Source organism: Theropithecus gelada, chromosome 15, assembly GCF_003255815.1.
Source record: "Theropithecus gelada isolate Dixy chromosome 15, Tgel_1.0, whole genome shotgun sequence".
Lineage (NCBI taxonomy): Eukaryota > Metazoa > Chordata > Mammalia > Primates > Cercopithecidae > Theropithecus > Theropithecus gelada.
In genome coordinates this window covers 20,350,956-20,364,593 of record NC_037683.1, presented here as the reverse complement: position 1 = coordinate 20,364,593, position 13,638 = coordinate 20,350,956, and the positions used below count along the sequence as shown (strand labels likewise).

General features: G+C 39.3%; 1 protein-coding gene across 4 annotated transcripts in view; it reads right to left on the bottom strand.

Annotated features, from left to right (window-relative positions):
- The window catches only part of CDK5RAP2 (CDK5 regulatory subunit associated protein 2), a 185,775-nt gene that overhangs the window by 98,041 nt on the left and 74,096 nt on the right, over positions 1-13,638 (bottom strand). For all 4 annotated transcript variants that reach the window (XM_025359182.1, XM_025359184.1, XM_025359185.1 and 1 more), the window contains exon 13: positions 2,796-2,966. In XM_025359182.1, the coding sequence (XP_025214967.1) occupies positions 2,796-2,966 (171 nt within the window). The remainder of the gene's footprint in view (positions 1-2,795; positions 2,967-13,638) is intronic.

The following is a 13,638-nucleotide window of genomic DNA, read 5'->3' as shown; positions in this document are numbered from 1 at the left end:
CCTCTCCTCTCACCTCCCAAATCCCACTCCCAGAGAAAAACAACTTTCAACTCTTTAGCTATTTCTTCTGCTATATACCTCCATGTTTCTATATTACATTCCTATTCTTACATGGCTTGGTTTCTTAAGTTTAGATTTTTACCTACTGGCTCCTACCATAGAAGTTTAAGGATTCAGCTCTTATATGCTCTGTCCCTCAACACTTTTCCTAATAATATCCCAATTTTAGTTAAATCAATATTCTGCATTTACATTATAGCCAAGCAGATACTGCTCATGACTTAGCCATACAGTGTTCTGTGATCACACATCAAAAAATTGACCATTTGCATTTTAGTTTCTTGGAGAAATCCCAACTGAAGCCCTCAAGAGTTCAAATCTGGGCTTTCTACATAAGCAGCTCAGCTCTCATCCCAGGACTTCCCTTCACCACATGCCACGTGAATTCCCTACTTTCTGGAGCCCACCTCTCTCCCATTTGGTTATTCCTTTATACATATGGAATCATCCTACAAGAGCTTCCTGCAAAAGAGTACATAGAAGGCAGATGACCGTAGGTACCAAATGTCTGAAAATGCCTTTATTCTGCCCTCACACTTGCTGACAGCTTAGCTGAGTACAGAACGCTGGATTGGAAATCACTTTTCCTCAAAATCTGAAAGCATTGCTCTTCCATCTTCTGGTTTCCAATGTTGCTGCTGAGAATTCTGATGTCATTCCAAGTGTGGGTTCTTCGTATGTGCCCTGTATTCTCCTCTCTGTGGAAGGCTTTCAGGTCCTCTCTTTATCCCTGTGCTCCGAAATTTCAAAATGACACACCATGGGGTATGGGTCTTTTCTCATTCTTTGTGCTAGAAACATCACAGGCCCTTTCAATGTAGAAACAGTTGTCCTTCCATGCTGGGGAATTTTCCCTTATTACTTTGAAAACGTCCTTCCCTCTGCTTTGCCTGTTCTGTCTTTCTGGAACTCCTATTAGTCATATTTTGGACCTCTTGTATCAAGCCTCTAGGTTTCTTATCTTTTCTCTCCCATTTTCTCATCTTTTTATTTGTTTCTATTTTCTGAAAGACTCAACTTTATCTTCCAACTTTTCTCACTCTTCTTTTAAACATTTTTATATTTGCAATCATATTTTCAATTTCCAATAGGTCATTCTTCTTTTCCAAATATCTTTTTTGTCAGAGCCTTATCTAAGGGTGTTATAGCCTGAATTTTTGGATTTTTAAAAGCTGTCTTGTTTTTTCCTCCTTGCATGTTTCTTATTTCTTCTATGTACCTCTGCTCTGTTTGGCCTTTGTCTTAACTCTTTTTTTTTTTTTTTTTTGAGAAGGAGTTTCGCTCTTGTTGCCCAGGCTAGAATGCAGTGGCACGATCTCGGCTCACTGCAACCTCCGCCTCCCAAGTTCAAGCAATTCTCCCACCTCAGCCTCCCGAGTAGCTGGGATTACAGGCATGTGCCACCACACCCAGCTGATTCTGCATTTTTAGTAGAGACGGAGTTTCTCCATGTTGGTCAGGCTGGTCTTGAACTCCCGACCTCAGGTTATCTGCCGACCTCAGCCTCCCAAAGTGCTGGAATTTCAGGCATGAGCCACCACGCCAGGTCATCTTCCTCCTAAATTCTTTTCTCCTATTTGATAAACCCAGGCCATCCACTACTTTTAGGGGTTAGAAGTATTCAGCAGCTCTGAGAGTGCGGAAAGGATCTGTCAAAGGTGGCCTCACAGTGAGGTGCTCAGGTGGGGGCCCAGGTATTTTGCTGGAGGAACCCCAACTGTCAGCATCTTTCTGTTGTTTCTCCCCTCCGAAGCATCTCACTGCTGGGCATGCACACTTCCACTCCCTCCCTGTTTTCACTTAAGTGGTCACTCCTGCTTTCAGTTACATCTGATGACCCCATAGCCAGAGCTTCTCTGGTTTAAGGTCTCCAGAGATCTCCTGCTTGTGAGGAGAGGGTCACCTATAACTGCTTAGAATTCCAGCCAGTCTCCCATTTTTAAAGTTACCAGGTATATCCAATGCATGCCATGCCTTTCTGGGGTTCTGTAGCATAAATCAGCTTGCTTCTTGTTGGCTTTTTGTCCCAAAGGCATGTAGCTGTGTGGAGAAAGCTGAATCCTATGCCCTTAACACGGTCACCCATCCACTTAGCCAAATTTTTTTCTGTCTTTTTTTTTTTTTTACCTCTTTTGTCTACAAGCCACACTTATCCAAAATTCTGTTGACAACTCACATTTGCTATTATACCTCCTTCCATTCTCCTAGTTAGTCCCTGTGGGTTTATACCTTTTTATTCTTTCACTGTTATTTTAATGTAGGAAGCAGAGTTAAATGCCTGTGTTTACTCCATCATGGTTATCTGTAAGTCTGAGGTGAATCTCAAAAATTCACTACATGATCAACAAGAAGGGTACTCCTAAAGAAAAAGGAACAGTCAGAAGAAAAGTAAAGGGGAGTGAAAGAGCATGGTATAAATAAGTAACAGGAAATATTTGCAGTAGAAGAGCCTCAGTGAAGTAGCCTGAGCACTAGGGCAAAACAAGCCAGAGCGTGACTCTAGGCTCTGCTATGTAGTCATCATATGACCCAGGATACGTTTCTTCCCTTCTCTGAGTATCTGTTTCACCACACTTACCTCCCTGGTGGCTGAAGCCCAAATGACATCATGAAAGCTCTAAAGTATTCTGAAACATAGCAATGATTACTGTAATCATAAATATTTCTGCAAAAGAATTGTTTTTAAAAAACAACCCATGCCAAATGAAAAAATTTAAATACAAAAGTTACAGTACCTGAAGTAACATGTCCTTGTGATTGGTACTTTCTGTTAGATGTTTGATCACTTGCTCTTGATTGTGCAATTTTTTACTGCTTTCACTCAAAAGATTCTTGTAACGATTTTCCATTGCTTTCTCTCTTTCATTCACTTCATTGCGTAATTTTTCAACCTCATTTCTAAGATCCTACCAGAAGAAAATGAAAAAATGGAATTTACTTGACAAAAATTTCAATCTCTTATGTGTTTGACTTGCTAAATTACTGCTATAAGAGAGGAAGATAATAGATGTATTTAAGGCAATATACAAGTGTATATTTCCTTCTCACTTAAAATCTTACAAAAACCACTATAAGTATAATCTGAAATTTGGCAAAAGGTTTATGAACAGATAATTTATCACAATATTATTTAAAATGCTGGAAAACCAGAAAGAAACTTGATAGTCAACAACAGAGAAATAATTATAGAGTATGGTATTTAAAAAACACACACCCACAATTATGAGTCAAAACAAACCAGAGTATTCAACTGTACAGATAATAAGATGCTCATTATTTTCTAAATGTTAATATAAATGTCATAAGGCTATGAGGTAACACATCAAAACAACAACAGTATATCTAAGTAGAGGAACTGTGGGTAGTTTTCCATTGATTTTTACTTACTTATTTTTCTAAGTTTCCACAATTTCTATATAATCCTGTATTATCTTCACAATCAGGAAAAACACTGTCTTACTACCACTTACAAAGAATTTATAATAACATTTAAAAAGTTCATGTTATTCCCATGTTATAGAAAAAGGAAAAAAAACTGTATACAGAATGATTGTGACTACCTTTAAATATGTATACTATTTATAATACTGAAGCACTATTCATAATAGCAAAAGGCTGTAAACAATCCAAATGTCCATCAATAGAGGAATAAACTATGGTACATTCTCACAGTGGAGCACTCCTAAGCTATAAAGGAAAAGGAATGAGGACTCTCTCTATATATATAAATATACTGCCCTAAAGTAATCAACGGAATATTTTGTTAAATGTGTATGGCAGCAGCAGAGACCCAAGAGAAATAAGTATGGATAGCATACTGCCATTTATTTAACCATAAAACAAATTAAATCACTGCCTATACGGTATAAGAGAGAATAAGGTAGAAGAGACAAAGATAGAGACTAGAACTCATTTTACAGATGTGTCATTGCAATCATTTAAATGTTTACACAATTATCTTAAAAATAAAATAAAAATCCCCTAAAACTGAAAAAATAGCAAGCAAACAAAAGAATCTAACTTTGTAACCAGTTAACTGGTTAACCCAACAGACAGAAATTATTTCAATAACTTTGAAGCAGAATAATTTGTACATCCCTAGTGGGATATTTCTCTAAGTACAAAAGAGGTTGTAAAAAAATCTTAAACTGTTTTTAGTAATCATGTTATAAGTAATGATATTGGTAATGTTATTCTGAAACTGTGTGAGTATATATAACATATATATTTATTAAACAATTATTGTCATAAAACCCAAAACCTTAAGTAGAAAAGAAATACAAACATAAAAGAAGTTAAAACTTATCACTCTAAATGTGAATTTGAAATATCAATATGAACTTCTATTTTCTGTTGTTTCCTTTCTTTCCCTAAAAAAGGTTAGAATCGGTGTCCTCCTTGGTATCCAGACTAGAGTCTCTAAATGCCTTTTCCTATAAAAAAAAGAACAGGGTTCTTTAAAGCAGTGGTTCTAAAGTACAGTCCCTAGAACAGCACAATCAGTATAACCTGCATATATGCAAATATATTGCTGGTTCTGAGGACGGAAAGGGGACTCAGACCTAGAAATCAGGTAGGCTCTAGGAGCTGGAAACGGCAAGGAACTGACTCTCCTCTAGAGCCTTCAGGAGGAATGCAGCCCTGCCAACACCTTGATTTTAGTCCAGTGGGACCCATTTCAGACTTCTGACTTCTAGAATTGCAAGATAATAGATTTGTATTGTTAAGCCACCAAGTTTGTGGTAATTTGTTGAAGCAGCAATAGAAAGCTAATAATACAGTCACCATCGGAGGATTCTAGGGAACTTGGTTTGACTTTCCTGTATGAGCTGCACCTCAGGGTAACTAAATAGGTGATGAAAAACCAAGTTTCTCTTTATAGACGTATTCAGCTATAAAAGAAGGAATAATGAAATCAAATTATCACCATTTGCAAATGATCAATAGCTAGTAACATCACAAAAAGAGGGACTATCAAATATCTGAAAGTACAAATGACCATTTATGATGTAATCTTGGCAAAAAATTTAACCTGAATTTGACCATGCATCTTATCTAAACTACCACTTTACTAGAAATAGAGTCAACAGAGAAATAAGTCAAATGACATTACAGAAACAGTCAGCAAAATCCATAATGTGAAAAACTCTAAAGAACAAATGACCCAACATATTCAACAAATAAATTACATGGGGTAAAAAAAAAAAAAAAAAAAGAGGGAAAACCTGCTTACTTATTAAACAATAAGTTAAAAAGTTGGCCTGTAATCTCAGCACTTTGGGAGACTGAGGCAGGCAGATCACTTGAGGTCAGGAGTTTGAGACCAGCTTGGCCAACATGGCGAAACCTTGTCTCTACAAAAAATACAAAAATGAGCAGGGCGTGGTGGCAACCCTGTCTCTACAAAACATACAAAAATGACCAGGGCGTGGTGGCACATGCCAATCCCAGCTACTCGGGAGGCTGAGGCAGGAGAATCGCTTGAGCCCAAGAGGCAGAGGTTGCAGCGAGCCAAGATGGCGCCACCACACTCCAGCCTGAGCAGTAAAGCAAGACTCAGTTTAAAAAAAAAAAAAAAGAAAAGGAAAGAAAGGGAAGAATGAACTCTGTAGAATCAGTCTGAATTCATGATCACACACACATACACACAGAACTGGAAAGATATATAGATGTTTGTATGCATGTGTCATACACATATTTCAGCTCTGTACACTGACAAATCCTAGAGGCAGTAACACTCCAGTAGTAATGAGGATACCCATCATTCACATCTTGGTTTCTAAATACCATTTTCCAATAAAAGAAACCAGTGTTTCTTGGGAAAATACTTGCTTCCAGGCCCGGAGCAGGGAAAATATAATACAAGATGAGCCCAGGAGATCTTGTGCTCCTAGAAAGCAAGGAATTGCTTAAAAAACAAGGAGTTATGTTGAAAAGGCACAGGAATCAATTTAAAGGAGCTCCCAATGGCCAAATATGGGTCACTTTGAACAATAAAATAAATAATGATAGTAATGGCTTATAACTTATAGAGTAAACAACATCTGCAAGTCCATACTGATAGAAACAAATAACTAAATAATAAACAAATGCAGAAGGAGGAAGAGGACAGCTCTTCCTCATAGTAGACTTACAACTAATAAGAGTAGAAGAAAAGATAGAAAAAGAAAATAACAACTAGGTAAACACCACAGTAATAGTTGTTGCAGGTAAGAATCATCAATGAATGCTAGAATTCTTCAAAGTATGAAGAGAAACAGGATATTCATATAGTCTCAAAAGACCTCCCCACAAAATTAATTATAAAGGTAATAAAATAGTGACTTTATAGTGAAGAAACCCAGAAGATTCCACTTTAACCAAGTGACTAGCACTAACCTCACCAATAATGACAGACTGACATTACGCACCTACAAATAAGATACACCAAGAAGAGCACGTCACTTCCATGCTATTCTTGCCAAAAACACACAACCTCAATCTAATCATGAGAGTGTTGGGAGAAAAGCTGAGTATTGGGAGAAGCTGAAGCAGGGCTTGATATCTGACATAATGTAAAGAGTCTTGGAACATGCCCGGGGTCCAGGGTCTAAAACTCCTTATGGCCTTTGGAACACCAAGCTCTGTGCTGAAGGGTGGAAGGCTACCCTGATGCACCATAATCTAAGTCCAGGGCATAAAACCCCTCTTGGCTTGGACAGAATCCAGGAATCAGGGACTAAAACCCCTTGTGGCTCTGGAATGTGTCTAGACTTGCTGGCTTCTTGCTCCTTGCTCTCCTAGGATTGATTGTATTAAGTTAAAAGAACCTGCTCTCCATTATCTCAAGTAGCAGAACATGTTCCATATGCCTCAAAGGAAATGCTAAACCGTCACAGCTGTAGATCATGTACTTGCCCTTTCCCATATTCTCACCACCTGTTTCTTTGTTTGATCACCAATAAATAGTCTGGGCTTCCAGAGCTCCAGGCCTTCACAGCCTCCATACTTAGCGATGGCCCCCTGGTCCCACTTTCTCTTTCAAACTGTCTTTTCTCATTCCTTTGATTGCGACGGACTTCATTGCCCCCACAACCTGCTGTTGGGTCTGACATGAGAGAAACACCCTAACATGAGAGAAACACCAGGCAGGCCCAAATTTAACAACATTTCACAAAATAACTGACCAGTCCTCTTCAAACCAGTCAAGGTCATAAAAGACAAAATCTGAGCAACTGTTCCATATTAGCCAAGTCTAAGCAGACATGACAATTCAATGTGGATCCTTCATGAGATCCTGAACCAGAAAAGGCTCACTCATGGGAAAACTGGCAGAATTCAAATAGAGTCTGTAGATTACTTTATAGTGTTGCATCAATGTTAATTTCCTGATACTGATAAGTATGCCACAGTTACGCAAAATGTTAACACTAGGGGATATATAGGAAGTCTCTATATTATTTTTGCCCCTTTCCTGTATGTTTAAAATTATTTCAAAATAAAAAGTTTTGAAAAAAAAAAACATATCGACGAGTGTGGTGACTCACGCCTGTAATACCAACACTTTGGAAGCCCAAGGCAGGAAGATCACTTGAGCCCAGGAATTTGATACCAGCCTGGGCAACATGCATCGCAAGACCCCATCTCTAAAATAAATAAATAAATAAATAAATAAATAAATAAATAAAATGCAATGTATACACCTTGTTTGGATCACAATTTATCTTTTTTTAGAGACAAGGTCTTAACTATGTTGTCCAAGTTTATCTCAAATTCCTGGGCTCAAGCAATCCTCCCATCTCAGTCTCCCAAAGTGCTGGGATTACAGGCATGAGCCACCATACCCATCCTTGGATCATGATTTAAACAAACTATTTCAAACAATTGCTTTTAATGAGACAATCAGGGAAATCTAAACATTTATTGGTTATTTGGTAATTTTAAGAGATTACTACCCTTTTGAATGTGAAAATGGTACTTTTTAAAGCATACTGAGATACTGATAAAATAGTATGTCTGGGAATTGCTTAAAATAATTCAGTGTTGAAAAGGAGGGAATGAGGGGGAGGGCAGAGATGACACAAGATTAGCTCTGTTTACAATGGCTAATGCTGGGAGACAAACACATAGGGATTCAATGTACTATTCTCTCTCCTTTTGTGGGTATTCTCAATTTTCCATAATGAGCAGGGTCTTTTTTTTTTTTTAAGGTACTTATTAGAAACCTGCAAGAAGTATCAGAACACACGATTATAGACGATTTTTTTAAATTGTGTTATTCTTTTCTGAATTTTAAAATATTTCACACTAAGCAGACACTACATTCATAATTGGTAAAGTAACATTTTTTAAAATGCTTTAAAAATTGTTAACTTTTTTCTTGGGCAAAAGGATGATGATGAGATTGCCTTAAACCTTTACTCCAAACAGCCAGACTAAGAACTTATCATGAATTATAAATGTCAGTAAATAGAAATTCAATTTGGAGAAGGAAAGAAAGGGTTTTTTTTTTAATATTATTATACAAATGATACTAAAGCAACATTAATAGAATTCTAAAGCTAAAGAATAAAAACACTCCCCCAAAATACAGTCATGGCAATATATTAAACCATTTTCAAACAGTAGGTGGCTCCTTTCAGTTCTTGTCCATCTGCAGCCCTAATTTTTGTACAGTTTTAAGTTTGGTATGGACTTTACCCTATTTCACTTTACTCCATTATACTATGGCTTACAAAGAGCATAGAGCAATTAAATAATGATGACATAAAAGAACAATTAAATAACAAGAAAAGTTTAAGAGTATAAAGTCAAGAAAAGTTTTTTGTTTTGTTTCATTTAAAGTACAGAGATGAGAAAGGTCTAGAGAGCTGCTATAATATGGAGCTTCCAACTTGGCTCTGCTCATCCTTTTAGTCTAAAGGAAGGCGGGACAGGTGGTGAGCCTAAAGCAAAAGATAAAGCAAAAGATACCATATGATCATACCACATGATTATACCACATGATCTTTATGCTTACCAATTTTAATGCATGTCTCTTAGGTCACTTAACTACTTTCCCACTGTCACCAACTGTTTGCTAGTACAGAAAATACAACAAAGAATAGCTGTGAGCATAAAACAAGTTTTTTTTCTAACTTCTGATTTGTTTTCTTAGGCTAAATCCCCAAAAGTAGAATTACTAGGCCAAAGGATAAGCATGTTTTCAGGATTCTTTCTATAAAGTGACAAACTTCCTTCCAAAAAAACAGTGGCAAAAATGCAATCACCAAGTGGGAGTTTTTTGTTTTACCACATCCTCACCAGCACTGATATTTTCTTAAATGTTTGCTAATTTCATTGGTATAAAAAGGTTCTTCACAAGTCTTTGAATTTGCATTCTTTGATTGCCAATCATGCTTCTATATATTTGACTATTGTTTGAATTTCTCCTTGTACAAATTGTCCTTGTGGGCCATGAATGAAAATAGTTTCAAGGAGAGTCATAATGAAAAGCTGATCTCTCAAGAATCACCCAAGGTGTACATACACAAACATACACACACAAGCTCATTTTCACCCTACATTACAAAATCTACCAAGGCAAGGTCTAGCTACCATACTAACGCTATTAGAGAAGAGGCTGATTATGAGGCTGATTATCATCATGTTTTTGCCTTCCTGATTGTGTTTTGCTGGCCAGTGACTGCTCAGAAACAGTCAATACCACCAGTACCAGAAGAGCAACTGTGGCTAAAGAGTAGGTACTGAGTGGAGTAAGGTGGGTGCTGGGAACTCCCATACCTGAAAGTTCCTACACCTGGGAGCTCCCACATCTGAGTTCTATCAATAATAGAAGCTACTGTGTGTCAACAGCCTACCATTGTTCCAGGCAAGGAGCCAGACACTTTCATAATGACGTATTTACTCTTCACAACATAGGATGACCCACAAGGCCCCCACCAGCTGGCCTCTTCTCCTGTGGCTCTCCCCAACCAGTTCTTCTCCAGCAACCCTGGCTGTCTTGCCGTTCCTCTTACACACCAGGTCAGAGCCCTTAAGCCTGTTGCTCTCTCTATCTGGAAAGTTCACCAGGTTGCTCCCTTACTTTCTTCAAGTGAGTGCTCAACCATCATCTTCTCAGACCAGTCTTCCCTGACCATCCACCCTATTCTCCATATTCCTTCCCTGCACCATTGTACCCCATGGTACCTCCTAATATAGTATTTAATTTACATGTGTATTTTGCTTACAGTTTTCCCACCAGAATGCAAATTCCGGCAGAGAGTTTTGTGTATTTTGTTGGCTGCTATATCTCCAGCACCTAGAATGGTACCTGGCACATGGCAGACAGTGTGGCAGATTAAACATAGCCATAAATTATTTGACTTTCCTTCCATTAAGAGGTGTGGACTCTATGTCCCCCCTATTGAATCTGGGCAGCGTAGCACCTGCTGTGACCATGAGAATATGGCAGAAGTGATACTGTGTCAGTTTCTGTTCTTTCCAGCCATCCCCAACAAGGTACCAGACATGTGAGTGAAAAAATCATGAACCCTCCAGCCCACCCCATCCACCAGCTGAAGACCATGAGTAACCTGGGCCACCTGGAGCAGAAAACCCAGCTATGCCCTGCCCAAGTCCTTGGCTCACAAACTCATGAGGTATAACGAAATGATTGTTGTTTTAAGATACCACATTTTGGGGTAATTTGTTATGCAGCAATAGATAACCAAGAAAGCACTCAATAAGCATCTGTTGGATGACTGAATGAATCAAGCAATGAGATGGATGGGACTACTCCCATTTTATGAATGAGGAAACAGGCTGAGACAGGTCATTTGCCGAAGATCACCGTCACCAAGGGACAGCACCTGCCTTATTCCAGGTCTCTCTCATTCCGAATCTTCTCAGTTTGCCTCCACACCATGGTTTAGATCTCTTTTGCATGACTCACTAACGCAATGATCCCAATTCACTTAATGTACATCTAACACTCACTTTTAGAAATCTTCCCCTGAAAAATGCTGTGAAGAATACCTATAAAACCTGTGTTAAGCCAGACATTTAGGTACACCTTTAAATTCACAATAAATGTGTATGTCATCCTAGAAAGATCGTGCATACCCGTTAATTCTAAAAATGTTCATGTATCATGCTGAGTAAAGAGTGTGCACTTTTCCTGTGCACAGTAATTACAGGTCCACTTACCTCATTTCCGAGATTCAGTTTCCTCCTCTATACAAACAACTATCAGACCCATATTTTGATGTCTGGTTCAAGTTCCAGTGCATGTATATGTATTCAGCAACCATTTATTCCATTCTCCTTTTAATTTCCTTTTAATTTTTAATTCAGCTACCTAGGTTAAGAACGTCTTACATGGCTTAAGCGATAAGGGATACTAATGTGCCACATTTCTCCCACAAATCCCCTAACCGAGTTGACAACATGAAAATGACCTGTTACAGAATTCCACAAAGGACATGTAGTTCTGTCATTCCCCAAGATTAGGAGTTCTTAACCTAAGGACCATTGACTGGGCCAGGTATCCTATGCAAATGTGTGTGTGTGTACATTTGGGGGGGCAGGTAGAGGGCCCACAGCATCATCAGGATCCTGGGGAAAGTTAGGATACCGAAGAGTATAGACCGCTTCTCTTATTTTACTCATTAGTTATGGAAACCACCATTTACTGAGAACCAGCTATGAACCACGCACAGGCCAAGGCATTTTTACATAAAATATCTCCAACCCTAATGACCACCTACATGGTAAGTATTATTAATCCTGTTTTTACAGAAAGAGAACTAAGGCCCACAGAGGTTGAGAGATTTTCACAAAGCTTTACAAAAGCTCTAGTAAGTTCTAGTGCTGAAGTTCAAACCCCAGTCAGTGTGACCCCAAATTCTGTGCTTTTTCCACCCATATGTGCTATTGTTAATGCTCAAGAAAACATAAAACCACTCTGTGACATAGGCTTCCACTAGCCAATAATTCCAATACCTGAAATTAATTTACCATTTCTTAAGGACTTGGATTGATGGACTCTCTAGCCTGAGATTGAGGCCCTTCTACTAATGAATGGGGCAGAACCAAGCACCTTGAACCTCATGTGAAGAGCAGTCAAAGAAGGTTTAAAGTAAAATGACCATGGTGGGGTGGCAGGTTTGTGTGCGGAGATGGCCCTGAAGAACAGTGGCTGCCATGGCAACACAAAGACGGCTGACAGGCTCATGCACTTGCCACCAGTGGGGTTCTAATAAATGTTCTGGGGAGGCATGGAGATGGCATGTCTTGCCTGAGAACAACAATCAGAACTGAAAATTGATCATCTTGGGTGGTTTTTCCAAACCTCCTTCGATATTCCTGGACTGTGAAAACAGACAGCCCTAGTTTTGAATCCTGCCTCTACTGCTAACTAGCAGTGTGACCAGACATGGATAACTTAAATCTTTCTGAGTGTTTCCTTTCCGGTAAATGAAGGTAATAATGCAAACTCCCAGGGTCCTTGGAGGGCTGGACAAGAGAATGCTCAATGGGTGCCCAGTATAGAAGCTAGTACAGAGCAAATGAAGCCGTCTCACCTCCCTCTGTCCCCACATACAACCCACAGGCTGATCCTCACTACCCAGTTTCCTCACATGGTCATGGCATCACCACCACCACCCCCACCTCATCACAAGGTTCAGATCTTGCCCCTCCCTCTCACAGGCACCTTGTCATCCAACAGTTAACCCAGGTCTCAAGGTGCGGCACACCCTCAACATAGAACACCTAGGAGATGAAAAGCGAGGATTTGGTGCTTTTCACGGCCAAGAGTGTCCAAATCCTGCCCTGTCAATCACTCCTGTTATCCCCAGAGTTCTCAAAGGAGTTATACACAACAATAGCAGAATGGGAATCAAAGTACAATTCTGCAACAATCTCATATCCAGATAAGTGCTTTCTGATAAAATTAAGGGTTATGGGTAGTTGTTGTTGTTACTGTTTGGGAAAAGGGAGGGTGTATGCAGCTTAGGGAGCTACCCAAGTCCTCTTACTCAAGTAGAAGTAGAAGTGCACAAAGATGACTGATGAGGAAATGAGGGAGTCGGCCTGTCCAGCAAAGGCTAGGCCTGGCTAGGTCAGAGCAGGAAGGCAAAAGAATCTGGAACTTAGGTTCTTATAACTCACCCATTAACAAGGATGGCCCCCAAAATATCCTGAACTCGCATCACTCAGATTAGTAACTCGTCCTTCCTTAATTAGAAAGGAAGAAGGGTAGACGCTGCAGTACTCAGAAAAGTATTCCTTCTGCCAGACAGCTCCCCACCCCACATCCTACTGCCTCCGCCTTCTTCAGAACTCAGCTCCCAGCTAGTCAACTGCAACAGCTTCCTAACTGGTCTCGCTGCTTCTCGGTTCACGCCACCAAACCACATGTAGACCTCTGATCGTTACGTCTCTGCTTGGCATCCTTCAGTGACTCCAAGTTAACTGCAGAATGAAGCTACTCTACAAGGAGTCTACTCAAGGCTCCTACTAGGGGGCTTCAGCTTACATTTCAGCTTTATCTGCAACCAGTCCCCTTCACCCAACCATTTAATTAACATACTTTCAGGCTCTCTGCCTGTATCT